Source organism: Haematobia irritans, chromosome 1 (assembly GCF_050003625.1).
Source record: "Haematobia irritans isolate KBUSLIRL chromosome 1, ASM5000362v1, whole genome shotgun sequence".
In the NCBI taxonomy this organism is placed as follows: domain Eukaryota; kingdom Metazoa; phylum Arthropoda; class Insecta; order Diptera; family Muscidae; genus Haematobia; species Haematobia irritans.
This window is the reverse complement of record NC_134397.1, coordinates 236,038,899-236,053,899: the sequence shown is the minus strand read 5'-3', so window position 1 is coordinate 236,053,899 and position 15,001 is coordinate 236,038,899. Positions and strand designations below refer to the sequence as shown.

Sequence of the window (15,001 nt, the reverse complement as noted above, 5' to 3'; positions counted from 1 at the left end):
GAAATCGCGTAACGAAATTTCATACAAAAAATCTAAAACCTAAAAAATATTAATTGAAAATATTCATAGGTGATAATGATAGACTCCAAAAACAAAAAATAAATCTTATTTTGAGGTCAAACAAATGGGAAATTTTACAGTGGCGAAACAACAAAAAAAGCAGACCTTTTGGAAATGCCGCCACAATCAATTGTATTTTGTTCCATTTCATATCGAAAACTTAAGAACGATTAAAAAAAATTAAGCAATAAAATTAGTTCAGGTTCACGCAAATTGAAAATCTATCAAGGACAATAAAAGTCATTGAAAAAGACACTTAGACTGAAAGAAAGGGAGATCTTTTCACTTTGGGTAATGAATCAATTCCTTTGGGTCATAAACAATGCCTCTTTAAAGTATCATATGGGTACGTGTGTGTCCTAACACTTGATCCTGGTCACAATGCTTTTAGAAGTAGGTTGAAGTGGTCTTTGCCAGCAAATGAAATTCACTGATGTGATATCATTTCACACTAATGTGTGGTAATCTAAAGCCAAAGTCTTTCCACCAAAATATAAAAAAAAAAAAACAATGCATAAAAGTGGCCTTTTCACTAATCCGTTTCGCTATTGTTTTCCCATACAGACTTGTTTGTTCATTTTTTCTGGGGGTTAGTGAAAATATTTCCAAGGATTATAATCGTATGAGTCGTTCTTTAAGTCATATTGACCACTTTCGCTATTGTTCTCTTAGGGCCATTGTTGTCTAGAGAATATCCTTTGGTCAGTGAATATAAGTCCTTGTGGTATTGGTCTCTCATCATTACGAAGGCTCACTACGATGATCATCATTGTGGATCATAACCACCACCAACAATTTAAATGTTGACAGGCGTAACACGCCCCTAACATAATAAACAAGATTTTGACTTTTTTTGTGATTCAAGAAATTGCACCATACGTTTGCGCATGCCTACCAAGAATTTTTAAGATTTTTCTCTTCACTTGTCTGTGGGAATTCTATGCTGTAGGTCCTTTTGGTTTGAAATTGATTTTTTTCCTCTTGATACTCTCCAGATTGACAGTTATGATTCGGCTTTCTTTCTCTCAAAACCTTCACCAAGGTTCATCATATCTGAGCTCTTGGATCACCATGAGAGTTTACTAGGAATTTTATCAAGGATATGCAATGAACTCCTCTCTGCCAATGAGTTGTGATGCTCTATGAACATGTTCGGAGATTACTTTTTGATGTGAATTTGATTGCAATCGGTGTTGTAATTTATTAATTACTTTCTCCCTTAGATAGATGATATTGTTTGTCGGCAAGGATCTTTTAGATCCCCTGTTCAATTAATTTTTACTACCATTAAGTATTGCAGTCAATCAATTTTATTAGTTTTTATATGAACGATTCAATAATAGCATTTCAATAATAATATGAGCTAGTAGTCGGTTGATAAGCGTTACCCCAATTTACCCCAATATTCACCACTGGTTCCTTGTTGCAGTCACTATCGTATCATTCTTAATCCATCTCTCATCGTTCATTAGTAGGTCTGATGCTCAATATTTTATGCAAATGCCTTGCAATATTTGAGGTACTCAAGTTTGAAACTTGCATCCCTCCATTAAAGTCGTATGGCTTTGAAGTAAGCCAACATTCCCTTCAAGCAAAAAAAACATATTTGAAGAAATACTCTTTAAAGTAAATGACAAATTGAATCTTTGCAGCCATAGTTAGCCAATGGAAACGTCTTTATGACCCTCTCCACCATAGGATTCCGTTTGTAACACTTCGAAATATTGGTCTAAGACCCCATAAAGCATGTATATATTAGGTCGTGGTGAAATTCTGAGTCGATCTAGCGATGTCCGTCCGTCTGTCTGGGGAAACCGCGCGAACTTCCGTACGAAACAAGCGATCGACTGGCAATATTTGGGGTACTCAAGTTTGAAACTTGCATCCCTCCATTAAAGTCGTATGGCTTTGAAGTAAGCCAACATTCCCTTCAAGCAAAAAAAAAAACATTATATTTGAAGAAATACTCTTTAAAGTAAATGACAAATTGAATCTTTGGGGCCATAGTTAGCCAACGGAAACGGTTTTATTACACCCTCCACCATAGGATTCCGTTTGTAACACTTCGAAATATTGGTCTAAGACCCCATACTGCATGTATATATTACACTGAAAAAAAAACATACTCGGTTCCAAAGAATTTGTCTTTACTTTAAAAAATTTGGTATTGATTCCGAGCCAAAGAAGCGGAGAATACAAGTAAGGATACTTTTAAGACACAATTCTCTTTTAAATTTAGGTTTTGTGTACTTGCTTCTAGGAAGCAAATTTTAATTTTTCGCTTTCTCAGCTTTTTTTCTTCATATGCTATAAAAGTTCTTTAAAAACGAGTTAACGGCAACTTTATTTTCCAAATTAGGACTCGACTTCCAGTAGAAATTATTCTATGTTTGAAGTAAAAAACTTCTTTAAAATAAAGTTTTGAAAAACATGTCCTATATTTGAACGATTTTTTGCTTTGTAGTCAAGATGCAAAAGGCAACAAATTTAAAGACAATTTCATTAAATTTAAAGAATTTTTCTGAATTCAGTCAAGTTGACCTTAGCGTATAAATTTTTTCTTTCATGTTAAGATACCCATTTTTAAGTCAAATCACTTAATTATTGTCCTTAATTATTGTCCTTATACGACTTCATTGAAAAGTTTATCGACTTTTGGACAAGGAAAAAAACTTTATTTTAGAGAAATGCGTCTTCTATGCTAAGCAAAATTTGTATTCGTATTTTAAAGACATGAAATCTTTGACCTCACGACAATATTTTTTTCAGTGTAGGTCGTGGTGAAATTCTGAGTCGATCTAGCGATGTCCGTCAGTCTGTCTGGGACAACCCCGCGAACTTCCGAACGAAACAAGCGATCGACTTGAAACTTGGTACAAGTATGTAGTTATTTTTGGTCGATTGCACTAATAGAAAAAGTTTCGTTATATTAACGAAATGTGTTGTTAAAAGTCAGCCAATGAAACAAATTTCATTTTATTTTGTTTTTATTGAGTACCTACACAAAAAGATTAAAATCTTATAATTAGAGTGCAGGATTATAAATGTTAAAACATCTCTGACTTATAATAAATATATTTATAATAATTACATTTGGAAGATAAAAAGAAAAAAACTAAAAATTAAAATAAATAAAATAAAAATTAATATTAATATTAATTGAAACAAGTATATACGGCCGTAAGTTCGGCCAGGTCGAAGCTTATGTACCCTCCACCATGGATTCCGTAGAAACTTCTACTGAAGACTGTCATCCACAATCGAATTACTTGGGTAAATACGTATATAATTAAGTTTGACAAAATTTTCTATAGAAATAAAATTTTGACAACATTTTCTATAGAAGTAAAATTTGGACAAAATTTTCTATAGAAATACAATTTTAACAAAATTTTCTATAAAAATAAATTTGACAAAATTTTCTATAGAAATAAAATTTTGACAAAATTTTCAAAAGATTTAAAATTTTGACAACATTCTCTATAGAATTAAAATTTTGACAACATTTTCTATAGAAATAAAATTTTGCCAAAATTTTCTATAGAAATAAAATTTGACAAAATTTTCTATAGGAATAAAATGTTGACAAAATTTGCTATAGAAATAAAATTTTGCTACATTATTTTTGACTCGAATGGCATGATTATGAACCCATATGGACCAATTTTTGTATGATTGGGGATCGGCTTTATATAACTATAGAGTATGATTGGGGATCGGCTTTATATAACTAACACCAAATTTGAATCGGATCGGATAAATTTTGCTCCTCCAAGAGGCTCCGGAGTTCAAATCTGGGGATCGATTTATATGGGGGCTATATATAATTATGGACTGATATGGACAAATTTTTGAATGATCGGATGAAATTTGCTTCTCTTAGAGGATCCGCAAACCAAATCTGGGAATCGGTTTATATGGGGGCTATATATAATTATGAACCAATATGGACCAATTTTTACATGGTTGTTAGAGACCATATACTAACACCACGTACCAAATTTCAACCGGATCGGATGAATTTTGCCCCTGTAAGAGGCTCCGGAGTTCAAATCTGGGGATGGGTTTATATGGGGGCTATATATAATTATGGACCGATATGGACCAATTTTTGCATGGTTGTTAGAGACCATATACTTATACCACACGCAAAAAAATAATTCTTTCCTCCCAAACGAAATTTTAGACAAACAAAGTTCGTTTCTCATTTGCTTTTCGTTGAAAGGAAGTGTATTTGGAAGAAAAGTATATACTTTTTGTGATAAACGTTTATTCTTTTCCAGGATGTAAAAGCAATTTCATAAAGACTAGCTCAAAAAAATTTTTTTCTGGTTAATTGCATTTTCCCTCACATCTTTCTCACTTCCACAAAGTGTTTTAGTTCTTAACACCTTTTTCTGTAATACAAACAATGTAGAAGAAATTATACGATTTTATAAATTTTTAAGTTTTTTTTACCTTTCGCCTGGACTGAGAATCGAACCGCGGATCATGCAATTTGTAAGGCAGCACACTATCCACTGAGCTACGTAGCTGTTATTGTCATCAATAGCTAATTATCCATATAAGTTATATTAATATAGCATAGCTTGCGGCGCCCACGAGCCGATTAAACAAAGTTTATTTAACAGAAAAATGCATTTAGTTTGGGACCGTGGAGCAGTGGTTGCTACGTCGGACTTGCATGTCAAGGGTCGTGGGTTCGATCCCTGCTTCGACCAAAGTTTTTTTTTTGTTTTACATATATTCCAGATATGGTCGGAAGATTCCGAAAAAATTTTCAACATTACATTCTACTATATTAAATTTTTACTATGAACTGTAAAATGTGTCTTATTAAAGTCCTAAAGTCAGAAAAGAACAGAGTTTGATATAAACGAAATGGACTGTGTTGTTGGTTCAAAAATAACTCTTTTTATTGAAAAAATAAAAATTGTGTAACAAACGAATTTTTTTGGTGATAAAAGTGTATACTTTTCGAAGCAATTCAAAAAACTCTAACAAAAGAAAAACGTTTTCGGTACACGTTTTCCAAACGTTTTTTTTCTTTGCGTGCATGTACCAAATTTCAGCCGTATCGGATGACATTTGCTTCTCTTTGAGGCTTCGCAAGCCAAATCTGGGGATCGGTTTATATGGGGGCTATATATAATTATGGACCGATGTGGACCAATTTTTGCTTGGATGTTAAGGACCATATACCAACACCATGTGCCAAATTTCAGCCGGATCGGATGAAATTTGCTTCTCTTTGAGGCTCAACAAGCCAAATCGGGGGATCGATTTATATGGGGGCTATATATAATTATTGACGGATATGGACCAATGTTTGCATGAGTGTTAGAGACCATATACCAACACCATGTGCCAAATTTCAGCCGGACCGGATGAAATTTGCTTCTCTTTGAGGTTCAACAAGCCAAATCGGGGGATGGGTTTATATGGGGGCTATATATAATTATTGACGGACATGGACCAATTTTTGCATGAGTGCTAGAGACCATATACCAACACCATGTACCAAATTTCAGCCGGATCGGATGAAATATGCTTCTCTTATAGGATCTGCAAGCCAAATTTGGGGGTCCGTTTATATCCTTTAACTGGGTACGTGGTGGTAAAATTTACCACCTCGAACACTCGTTTACATATATTTTAAAAAAGACGTGTGAAATAAAGTATATGTTAATCATTGAAAGAACATATAATATTTCGAAATATTGTTTTATTTTCGTTAAATACAATGTTTACTACACGCAAAAAAATAATTCTTTCCTCCCAAACGAAATTTTAGACAAACAAAGTTCGTTTCTTATTTGCTTTTCGCTGTAAGGAAGTGTATTTGGAAGAAAAGTATATAATTTTTGTGATAAACATTTATTCGTTTCCAGGATGTAACAACAACTTCATAAAGACTAACTAAAAAAATTTTTTTCTTGCTAATTGCATTTTCCCTCACATCTTTCTCACATCCACGAGTTTTTTAGTTCTTAACACCTTTTCCTGTAATACCAACAATGTAGAAGAAATTATACGAATTTATAAATTTTAAAATTTTTTTTACCTTTCGCCTGGACGGAGAATCGAACCGCGGACCATGCACTTTGTAAGCCAACACACTAACCACTGAGCTATGTACCTGTTATGGTCATCAATAGATAATTATCCATATAAGTTATATTTATATAGCATAACTTGCGGCGCCCACGAACTGAATAAACAAAGTTTATTTAACAGAAACAAACATTTAGTTTGGCACCGTGGAGCAGTGGTTGCTACGTCTGACTCTCATGCCAAGGGTCGTGGGTTCGATCCCTGCTTCGACCAAAGTTTTTTTTTTTTTTTTTTTACATACATTCCACATATGTTCGGAAGATTCCGAAAAAATGTTCAACATTACATTGTACTATATTAAATTTTGAACTGTAAAATGTGTTTTATTAAAAACCAAAAGTCAGAAAAGAACAGTGTTTGATATAAACGAAATGAACTCTGTTGTTGTTTCAAAAATAACTTTTTTTATTGAAAAAATAAAAACTTTGTAACAAACGAATTTTTTTGTTGGTAAAAGTTTAAAATTTTCGAAGCAATTCAAAAAACTCTAACAAAAGAAAAACGTTTTCGGTACACGTTGTCCAAACGTTTTTTTTCTTTGCGTGTAATCAACAAATATAATAATGATACAAAAAACCATTTTTTTACAGAAAAAATATTAATGTAAAAGAGGGGGTAAAATTTACCACACGTCGCAAATTACGCAAAAAAATTTCACCTCACCGGTTAAAGGATATGGGGGCTATACGTAAAAGTGGACCCATATGACCCATTTGCAATACCATCCGACCTACATCAATAACAACTACTTGTGCCAAGTTTCAAGTCGATAGCTTGTTTCGTTCGGAATTTGCAATACCATCCGACCTACATCAATAACAACTACTTGTGCCAAGTTTCAAGTCGTTAGCTTGTTTCGTTCGGAAGTTAGCGTGATTTCAACAGATGGACGGACGGGCGGACATGCTCAGATCGACTCAGAATTTCACCACGACCCAGAATATATATACTTTATGGGGTCTTAGAGCAATATTTCGATGTGTTACAAACGGAATGACAAAGTTAATATACCCCCCATCCTATGGTGGAGGGTATAAAAATATAGAAGACTAATTTCAATATTAAAATACATTGCATTCTTGATGATTGAAATTGTGAGTCAATATTATATCCACAAGCTAAATTAGATATTCTAAATAATACGAAATAAATGTTGAATATTCTTTTTAAGAGATATACAATGTATCAGGTATATCGGGTGGTAGAGTGTTCCAGAGACGTATTGTGCCAATAAAGAACTGTCATTCGGATACAAGACCTGTCCTTCTAAAGGGTATTATATTCCTATTTCTATCTGATCTGGTAAACCGAATTCTATCATAGAGATAGCTTGGTTTTCGTTTGTAAATCCATTTATGTAAAAATACTAACGACTTGACAATAAGCAGGGTATTAAAACTAAAGCCAAAGAGGGAGTCTGTAATATGCGAAACATGATCGGTCCTGCGTAACCCATACACATAACTAACTATACTATTGAATGCCACGTTAAGTCTATTTTTGCTCACGGAGTCACAATTTGCGAAGAGTTCAGATCCATAAATTAAACCCGGTATCAAAAGACTTTTTGCCAGGAGAAGTCGAATATTGAGTGGTGTGTATACATGAGTAACTCATAAAGCACGTAACTTTGCATATGTCTGTCCAACGACTGTGTTTACATGACTTGACCAACTTAAAGTGCTATTGAATACCACTCCTAAATTCTTAGCACTAGTGAACCGACAAAGAGAACCTTCTATTCTTGTGTATAATCAAACATTTAGACTTTTGTGGATTTAGTAGCAGACCATTGGCCGTTGCCCATCGAAACACACGATCAAGGTTGTGGTTAAGTTTCCCCAAAAACTCACTAGAATCACCTAACGGACTACTTAAAAAGATTTGTATGTCGTCTGCATACATAAGCATCTGACTATGGACTATTTCTAGAGGGAGGTCATTGGCGTACATGCAAAATAGTAGAGGTGCAATTATAGAACCCTGTGGAACCCCTTTCGTAACTGGTAATGACAATGAAAAAGTATCTCCGGTGTAAACCGTCTGTAGCTGATTTTGAAGACAGGAAGTAATAAGAGAGGTAGCAGTAAGTGAGAAATTGAAAAATCTTTGAAGTTTCGGACATAACATTGTGTGATCAACAGTATCGAAAGCTTTTGAGTGATCTAAAAGGACAAGAAAACTAACATGGTACTCATCAATATTTCTCCTAATTGATTTTGATACTTCGATCAGTGCACTCACACAACTGTGATCTCTGCGGAAATCGGACTGCCTCTCAGATAACAAGTTACCACGAAGAATATCTGCTTATGTAAAATTTTAAAAATTCGTTAATACAACGAAATTTTTTGTTATTATAACGAATTTTCTGTTAATCAATGTAACGTTTCGTACTATTAACGAATATTTTCATTGTATTAATGAAAATGTTTCGTTATATCAATGAACATTTTTCGTTGGCTCAAATTTAATGAAATTTTCTTTGTGTGTAATATGGCAAATGGGCCATATCGGACAACTTTTACGTAAAGCCCCATATAAACTGACCCCCAGATTTGGCTTGTGGAGCTTGCTTCTTAGAGAAGCAAAATTTATCCGATCCGGTTGAAATTAGGTACATTCATGTAAAAATTGGTCCAAATAGGTCCATAATTATATATTGCCCCCACAACGAAAGAAAAAGCGTTCGTCGCATTAACGATTCAGTTTCGTCCATGTATTTGATGTAATCTATTCACCAATATAAGTCAAATTTGTGATAAGGACGGAAATGTTCGCAATGTAAACGAATTGATATTATAGAGTGGACGAATATAATAATATCCGTCTATTCATTAATATAAATTTGTCTATGTAGCGAACATACCCACCCTTACCACAAAATTGACTTATATTGATTAATATATAAAATCAAATTTATGAACGGTTTACATCATATTGATGAATGGATTACGTCAAATTTAGGAAAAGGCTTCATCGCCGTAACGATCGCGTTTGTAGCAACGGCGAAGGAGAATCATACTTTTGAAGAATTTCATCATCGCATGGATGAAAGAGAATAATCGCAGATACGAAAAACATAATCGCATAGATGAAGTACTTTCATCCCCTGGACGTAATATAGTGATCAATGTGATGTCAATATGTTCGCCACAGCGATGAATTACAATTCATCGCCGTGAGGAAAAATTCATCACCGGGATGAATTGTTACGTTAGCTCATTTTTGACGAAAAATTCGTCACCGGGACGTAACAATTCGTTCTCATGACGTACATTTTCCTTTCAGTGCATATAAACCGATACAAAGGTTATGCTTTCGGATCCTTTTGGAGGAGCAAATTTCATCCGATCCTATTGAAATTTGCTACGTAATGTTAGAATATGGTCTCTAACAACCATGTAAGAATTGGTCAATATCGATCTAAAATTATATATAACCCCCATATAAACCGATCCTCAGACTTGGTTTCGGAGCCTCTTGGAGGAGCAAATTTCATCGGATTCAGTTGAAATTTTCCATGTAATATTAGTATATGGCCGCTACAACCATGCAAAAATTAGTCCATATGGGTCCATAATTATATATAGCCCCCAAATTTCATTCGAGTCGGTTAAAATTTTGTACGTTATGTTAGTATATGGTCTTTAAAAACCATGCAAAAATTGGTTCATATCGGTCTATAATTATATATAGCCCCCATATAAACCGATCTCCAGATTTGACCTCCAGAGCCTCTTGAAAGAGCAAATTTCATCTGAGTCGGTTAAAATTGTGTACGTTATGTTAGTATATGGTCTTTAAAAACCATGCAAAAATTGGTTCATATCGGTCTATAATTATATATAGCCCCCATATAAACCGATCCCCAGATTTGTCCTCGAGAGCCTCTTAGAAGAGCAAATTTCTTGGAGGATCAAATTTCATTCGAAGCTGCTGAAATTTGGTACGTTGTGTTAGTATATGGCCGCTAATAACCATGCCAACATAACCTAACCTAACCATGCCAAAAGTGGTTCATATCGGTCAATAGTTATATATAGCACCCAGATACACCGGTCCCCAGTTTTTACTTCTTCCTGTATGAGTAAATTTCATTTGATCTAGCTAAAATTTGGTACTATTCACACAAAAATTGGACCGTATAGGTTCATAATTGTGTATAGCCCCCACATAAACCGATCTGAATATTTCACTTCTGCCTCTCTTTTACACGCAAAAATTCATATCGGCTCATATTAATATGGGGTATGGCCTAACTTCCAATTTAGAAGATGATGTTAAGGAGTTTTAAGATACCTTGCCATCGACAAGTGTTACCACAACCCAAGTAATTCGATTGTGGATGACACTCTTTAGTAGAAGTTTCTACGCAATTCATTGTGGAGGGTAAATAAGATTCGACATGGCCGAACTTACGGCCGAATATACAACACTTGTTTTATATGAAATTTTGAAATTGAATACAATCAATTATATTTCTGTTTCGATAAAGCTTTATTGGATCTCCCATTTACATATCATCTTCTAATATACAACTTATAATTCTCTCATAGATTGATTCAAATTCATCTCTTAAATGGCGAAATTCCAAGCATACATTACCCCCAGTTAATTCAGGCATATCACCCACGTTATGACCATTACCTCCAACGTTATCCATATCACTGACCACAATACGTCCCAAAATATCAAAACAAACATGTGTAGCCTCCATCTGATGCTGCTTAATATTTCCCAAACGTGCAAGGATACACATGGTACTACGCACTGCTGTCAAACGGTCATTTTCAGTGGATTTTTTTAAATCGGTAACATTGCAATCATATCTCAATTCCTGAACTTCAATTGATGCATCTCTGATGTAATACAATTCTGACCGTATTTCTTCCTGTAATTGCGATTGGCTACTATTCAAAGCTTGTTTACACACCAGATATTTGGAAATAAGATCACGATTGAATCGGGCAATTTGTCGCTCATATTGAATGTAGCATTCTTGCAAAGCTTCATAATGTTCCATATCATTTAGTTGTTTTAGCTTTTCCTCCATGATTTGTCCATAGCTATACAAATATGTTAGGGTTAATTCAACTTCTTCGGAAGCTTTTTGGATTTTATCCTTGGTATCATTCCATATTAATTGGGCGAGGGACTTTTCCTCAGCTAGTAGGTTTTGTATGCCGCCATAGAGTGGTCCATGTTTCAATATCAGTTGTGGAAGTCTTTCGATAGCAACAGTATCTAAAATCTAATATACAAAAAATGAAATTGATTACCACTTTAAAAATCGGGGGATTATGGCGTAAGAAGTCATTTTTCTTTTTTTACGAAGAAAATTTTTACTAATTGATTTACCAAAATTGTTAACACTCCGTAAAGTAAATAAAATTTCATGTTTGTACCGAACAATTGTAAATGAATCTTTCAATTAAGGCACAGCAGAGAACTAAAAAACTTCCAAATTTTTCAAAGTCAAAAAAAAAAAACAATATTTCCTCATTCCCTTCCCCCTCTATCACACCACTATCCATAATTAAATAAAGTGCAAATATCAATTTTATTTTCACCAAAAAAGGGAAATTATTTTGAAAAAACAAGCGTAAATATTAATTACACGGGGGAACATGTAAACAGGGCATTGTTTTGTACAGACATTGAAGATGATATCAGATTTTATCAATCCAACAACAAAGTCTCGAATGCGAGAAACCACATCTTATCTCATATAGAAAAAACAAAATATAAGTAATGGCGGTGCTAAATTAGGCCTGATCGAAACTCATATACCCTACACAATGGATTGACTAAAAGAAATTCTCCCAAAATATAATAACACACCCCAGCAAAAAAAAGAGCTTCCAAAAAGTAGTTTGGATCCCCGATTTGTGATCGGGAAGTAGTGCAAACTTGGATCATATCCAATGTATTTTTCATGGACTTATCATAGCACGGAAATACTCCAAATGTTTCAACCTAATATGACACCACGGCTTGACATTCTAACTACTTCCTGAGATGTTCTCTATGATTGCGAATGAAAAACTAAAGAACGCTGGTTCAAATCTCACCAGTGCAATTTTTGTATTAAATATTTTTCTAAAAAAATATTTTTTCATCGTTTTTATTTTGTGTTTTTTTTTTCGCATATGAGACCTGGATCCACCACTATACTCCAAAGACAAAAGAACAATCCAAACAATGGACTGAAGCTGGAGGAAGTGCCCCAAAGAAGGCAAAACCAATTCAATCGGCTGGTATGATTATGGCAATAGTTTTTTGGGACTTCAAAGGTATTTTATTGATTGACTATCTGCAATAGGGTAAAACAATAAATTCACAGTACTATTGCAACCTTTTGGATCAATTAAATGTACAAATTCGAGAAAAACGTCCCGGCTTACAACACAAAAAAATAATTTTTCATCAAGACAACGCACCAGCGCACAAGAGTGTTTTAACAATGGCTAAAATCAACGAATTAAAGTACAAGTTGCTTGACCACCCACCTTATTCTCCTGATTTAGCTCCCAGTGACTTTTACTTGTTCCCAAATCAAAAAAATCCTTGCTGGCAAGCATTTTACCTCAAATGAAGATGCAATTACAGTTGTAAACCACTATTTTGAAGACCTTGAGGAAAACTATTTTAATCAAGGGATAGAATTGCTAGAAAAGCGTTGGACTAAGTGTATTGTAGTTTCAGGAGATTATATTGAAAAATAAAAATATTTTTGAAAAACTAAATATTCTCTTTCATTGATAGGCTAAGAAGTTTCCGAACCGCCCTCGTATTTGTGTATATTTATTTTTTCCATTAAAAATCAACAAAAATTTAAAAATTATCGTTATTTGATAAAGAACTTCCATGGAAGTTAAAAAGTCAAACGGCGCAGGTGGGATGTTTTTATTTTTTATTATTGTTTTACTGTTTTATTACTTTTCTATTCTTTTTTGCGAAATTTAATTATCCAAAACTTACATTATCACGTAAAACGCCCTAAATGCGTACTTTCTAAGACTTGTCCAAAAGGACTGCATCGGAAGTGGAAAATATCGATAGGGAATCCCGAGATGCGATTTAAAAGAAATGTTTGTGGACTTGTCCAAAAGGACTGCATCGGAAGTGCACAAAAAATTGATGGGGGATTCCGGGATATTTTCTGTGAATTTTTTTCTATGTGAAAGTGAATCAATGCACATGTGGTATCAAACGAAGAACAGACGGTGTCAATCTGACAACGATAAAATGACACCATGCGTTGTCAAAACAACAACCAGGGTTACCGATCTGAATACGTAATGGCTACGAATTTATAAAAAAGAAAAAACACACATTTTCCGCAACCACGACTGGAATGTGGATTCTCTGCTCCATACGTGTTAACAGTCGCTTTAGCTTATTGCACCACTGACGGAGTTGCCATAAGGCCATCTAACGAATATTTTAAGACTTTTGATGATCAAAGAAAAACGAAAGCGGTTCGTAAAATCGTGAACGCCTATGGACGACACCGTGACCACTTTTTCCGTGAAGGTTTTCGTTGCATTTTGTTACCGCCAGTTCACGATTGTGGAGAGTAATATTTTCTATTAGTGTGAGAGCTCTCTCTCTCTCTCTCTCTCTCTCTCTCTTGTGGTGACGAGTTATCCGTCTCCGGCAGTTGGTATTCCTGATTGCGACATGTCCAATCCTGCAGGCTCATACGTGTAAATCCACGATTAATTATCTGGCACGTTGTCATAGACGTGTTACGAAGCGATTTACAAATTGTATGGGATTTAACGCGAACAAAATCTTTTGACGGTCAAATTTTAATGCAATCTTGAATGTATACTGGTCTCAATAATGCCGAAGGCCGAAGAAGCCACCGTGGTGCAACGGTTTGCATGCCCGTCTTACTTACACAAGATCATGGGTTCGATTCCTGCTACGACCGAACACCAAAAAGTTTTTCAGCGGTGGATTATCCCACCTCAGTAATGCTGGTGACATTTCTGAGTGTTTCAAAGCTTCTTATTAAGCTTAACATGGAATCGGGCAACACTCAGTGATAAGAGAGAAGTTCACCATTGTGGTATCACAATGGACTGAATAGTCTAAGTGAGCCTGATAAATCGGGCTGCCACCTAACATAACCTAACCTAATGCCGAAGGTCGTGATAGATTCCATGACGATTTTGCTATATCAGTTGGCGAAATTCGTCTTGGAGTGAATTACGATCTCGGTTGAATTCACCATACTATCACACATTTTTTTCGAATTCAGCAGATCATAATACATAAGGAAAGTCGACTCTCATCAAGTGTACATTTTCAGTGTAAACCAGTGTAATTGAATTGAGTTCATCGATGCACTGTTGTTGAGTTGATCCACGTCGAAAATTGTAACAAAAGTGTTCACGATTTAATTCCATTTTTTGGCCGAGGTGAATCTCTTAGGTTACTGTAAATAACACAAGTTGAGTAAGTTAACCTTAAAAATGTCAAAATTTACGATAGGGATGTAAGTTGGCAAATTGAAATACTAGGGTTGCCCGATCCCGAAATATAAGAGGCAACCCTATTAACCGAGATTCATGAAAATGGGCGATAGCGTACACACAAAAAAAAATTCTCATTCCTTACTTGTTTTAGTATGGGAACTTGGTAACACATTGCTGACCCTGTATATAACAACATCAAATATTTTTAGTCTGCATATAGGAATCTGAGATCCATAAATTAATGAATCAACAAATTTAGCATACCAACCATGCTATGGTAGGGTGTACAAAAAAATGGGAACCTACATGACATTGGATGATTGCAAATCAATGAAAGT

General features: G+C 34.6%; 1 protein-coding gene across 1 annotated transcript; it reads right to left on the bottom strand.

Moving 5' to 3' along the window:
- Window positions 1-10,650: 10,650 nt before the first annotated feature.
- On the bottom strand, window positions 10,651-11,769 carry LOC142219559 (uncharacterized). Its single transcript, XM_075288493.1, has 2 exons — window positions 11,536-11,769; window positions 10,651-11,428 (listed from the first exon to the last, which is right to left on the bottom strand). Exons 1-2 carry the CDS (start codon window positions 11,572-11,574, stop codon window positions 10,691-10,693), a joined length of 777 nt encoding a protein of 258 aa, XP_075144608.1. The 5' UTR covers window positions 11,575-11,769; the 3' UTR covers window positions 10,651-10,690.
- Between the last annotated feature and the right edge of the window lie 3,232 nt (window positions 11,770-15,001).

Coding starts and splice junctions, on each gene's coding strand:
- LOC142219559 (XM_075288493.1), bottom strand. CDS start 11,574: ATGAAATTTTATTTACTTTACGGAGTGTTAACAATTTTG. Junction 11,429..11,535: donor ACGGAGTGTTAACAATTTTG/GTAAATCAATTA, acceptor TTTGTATATTAG/ATTTTAGATACTGTTGCTAT.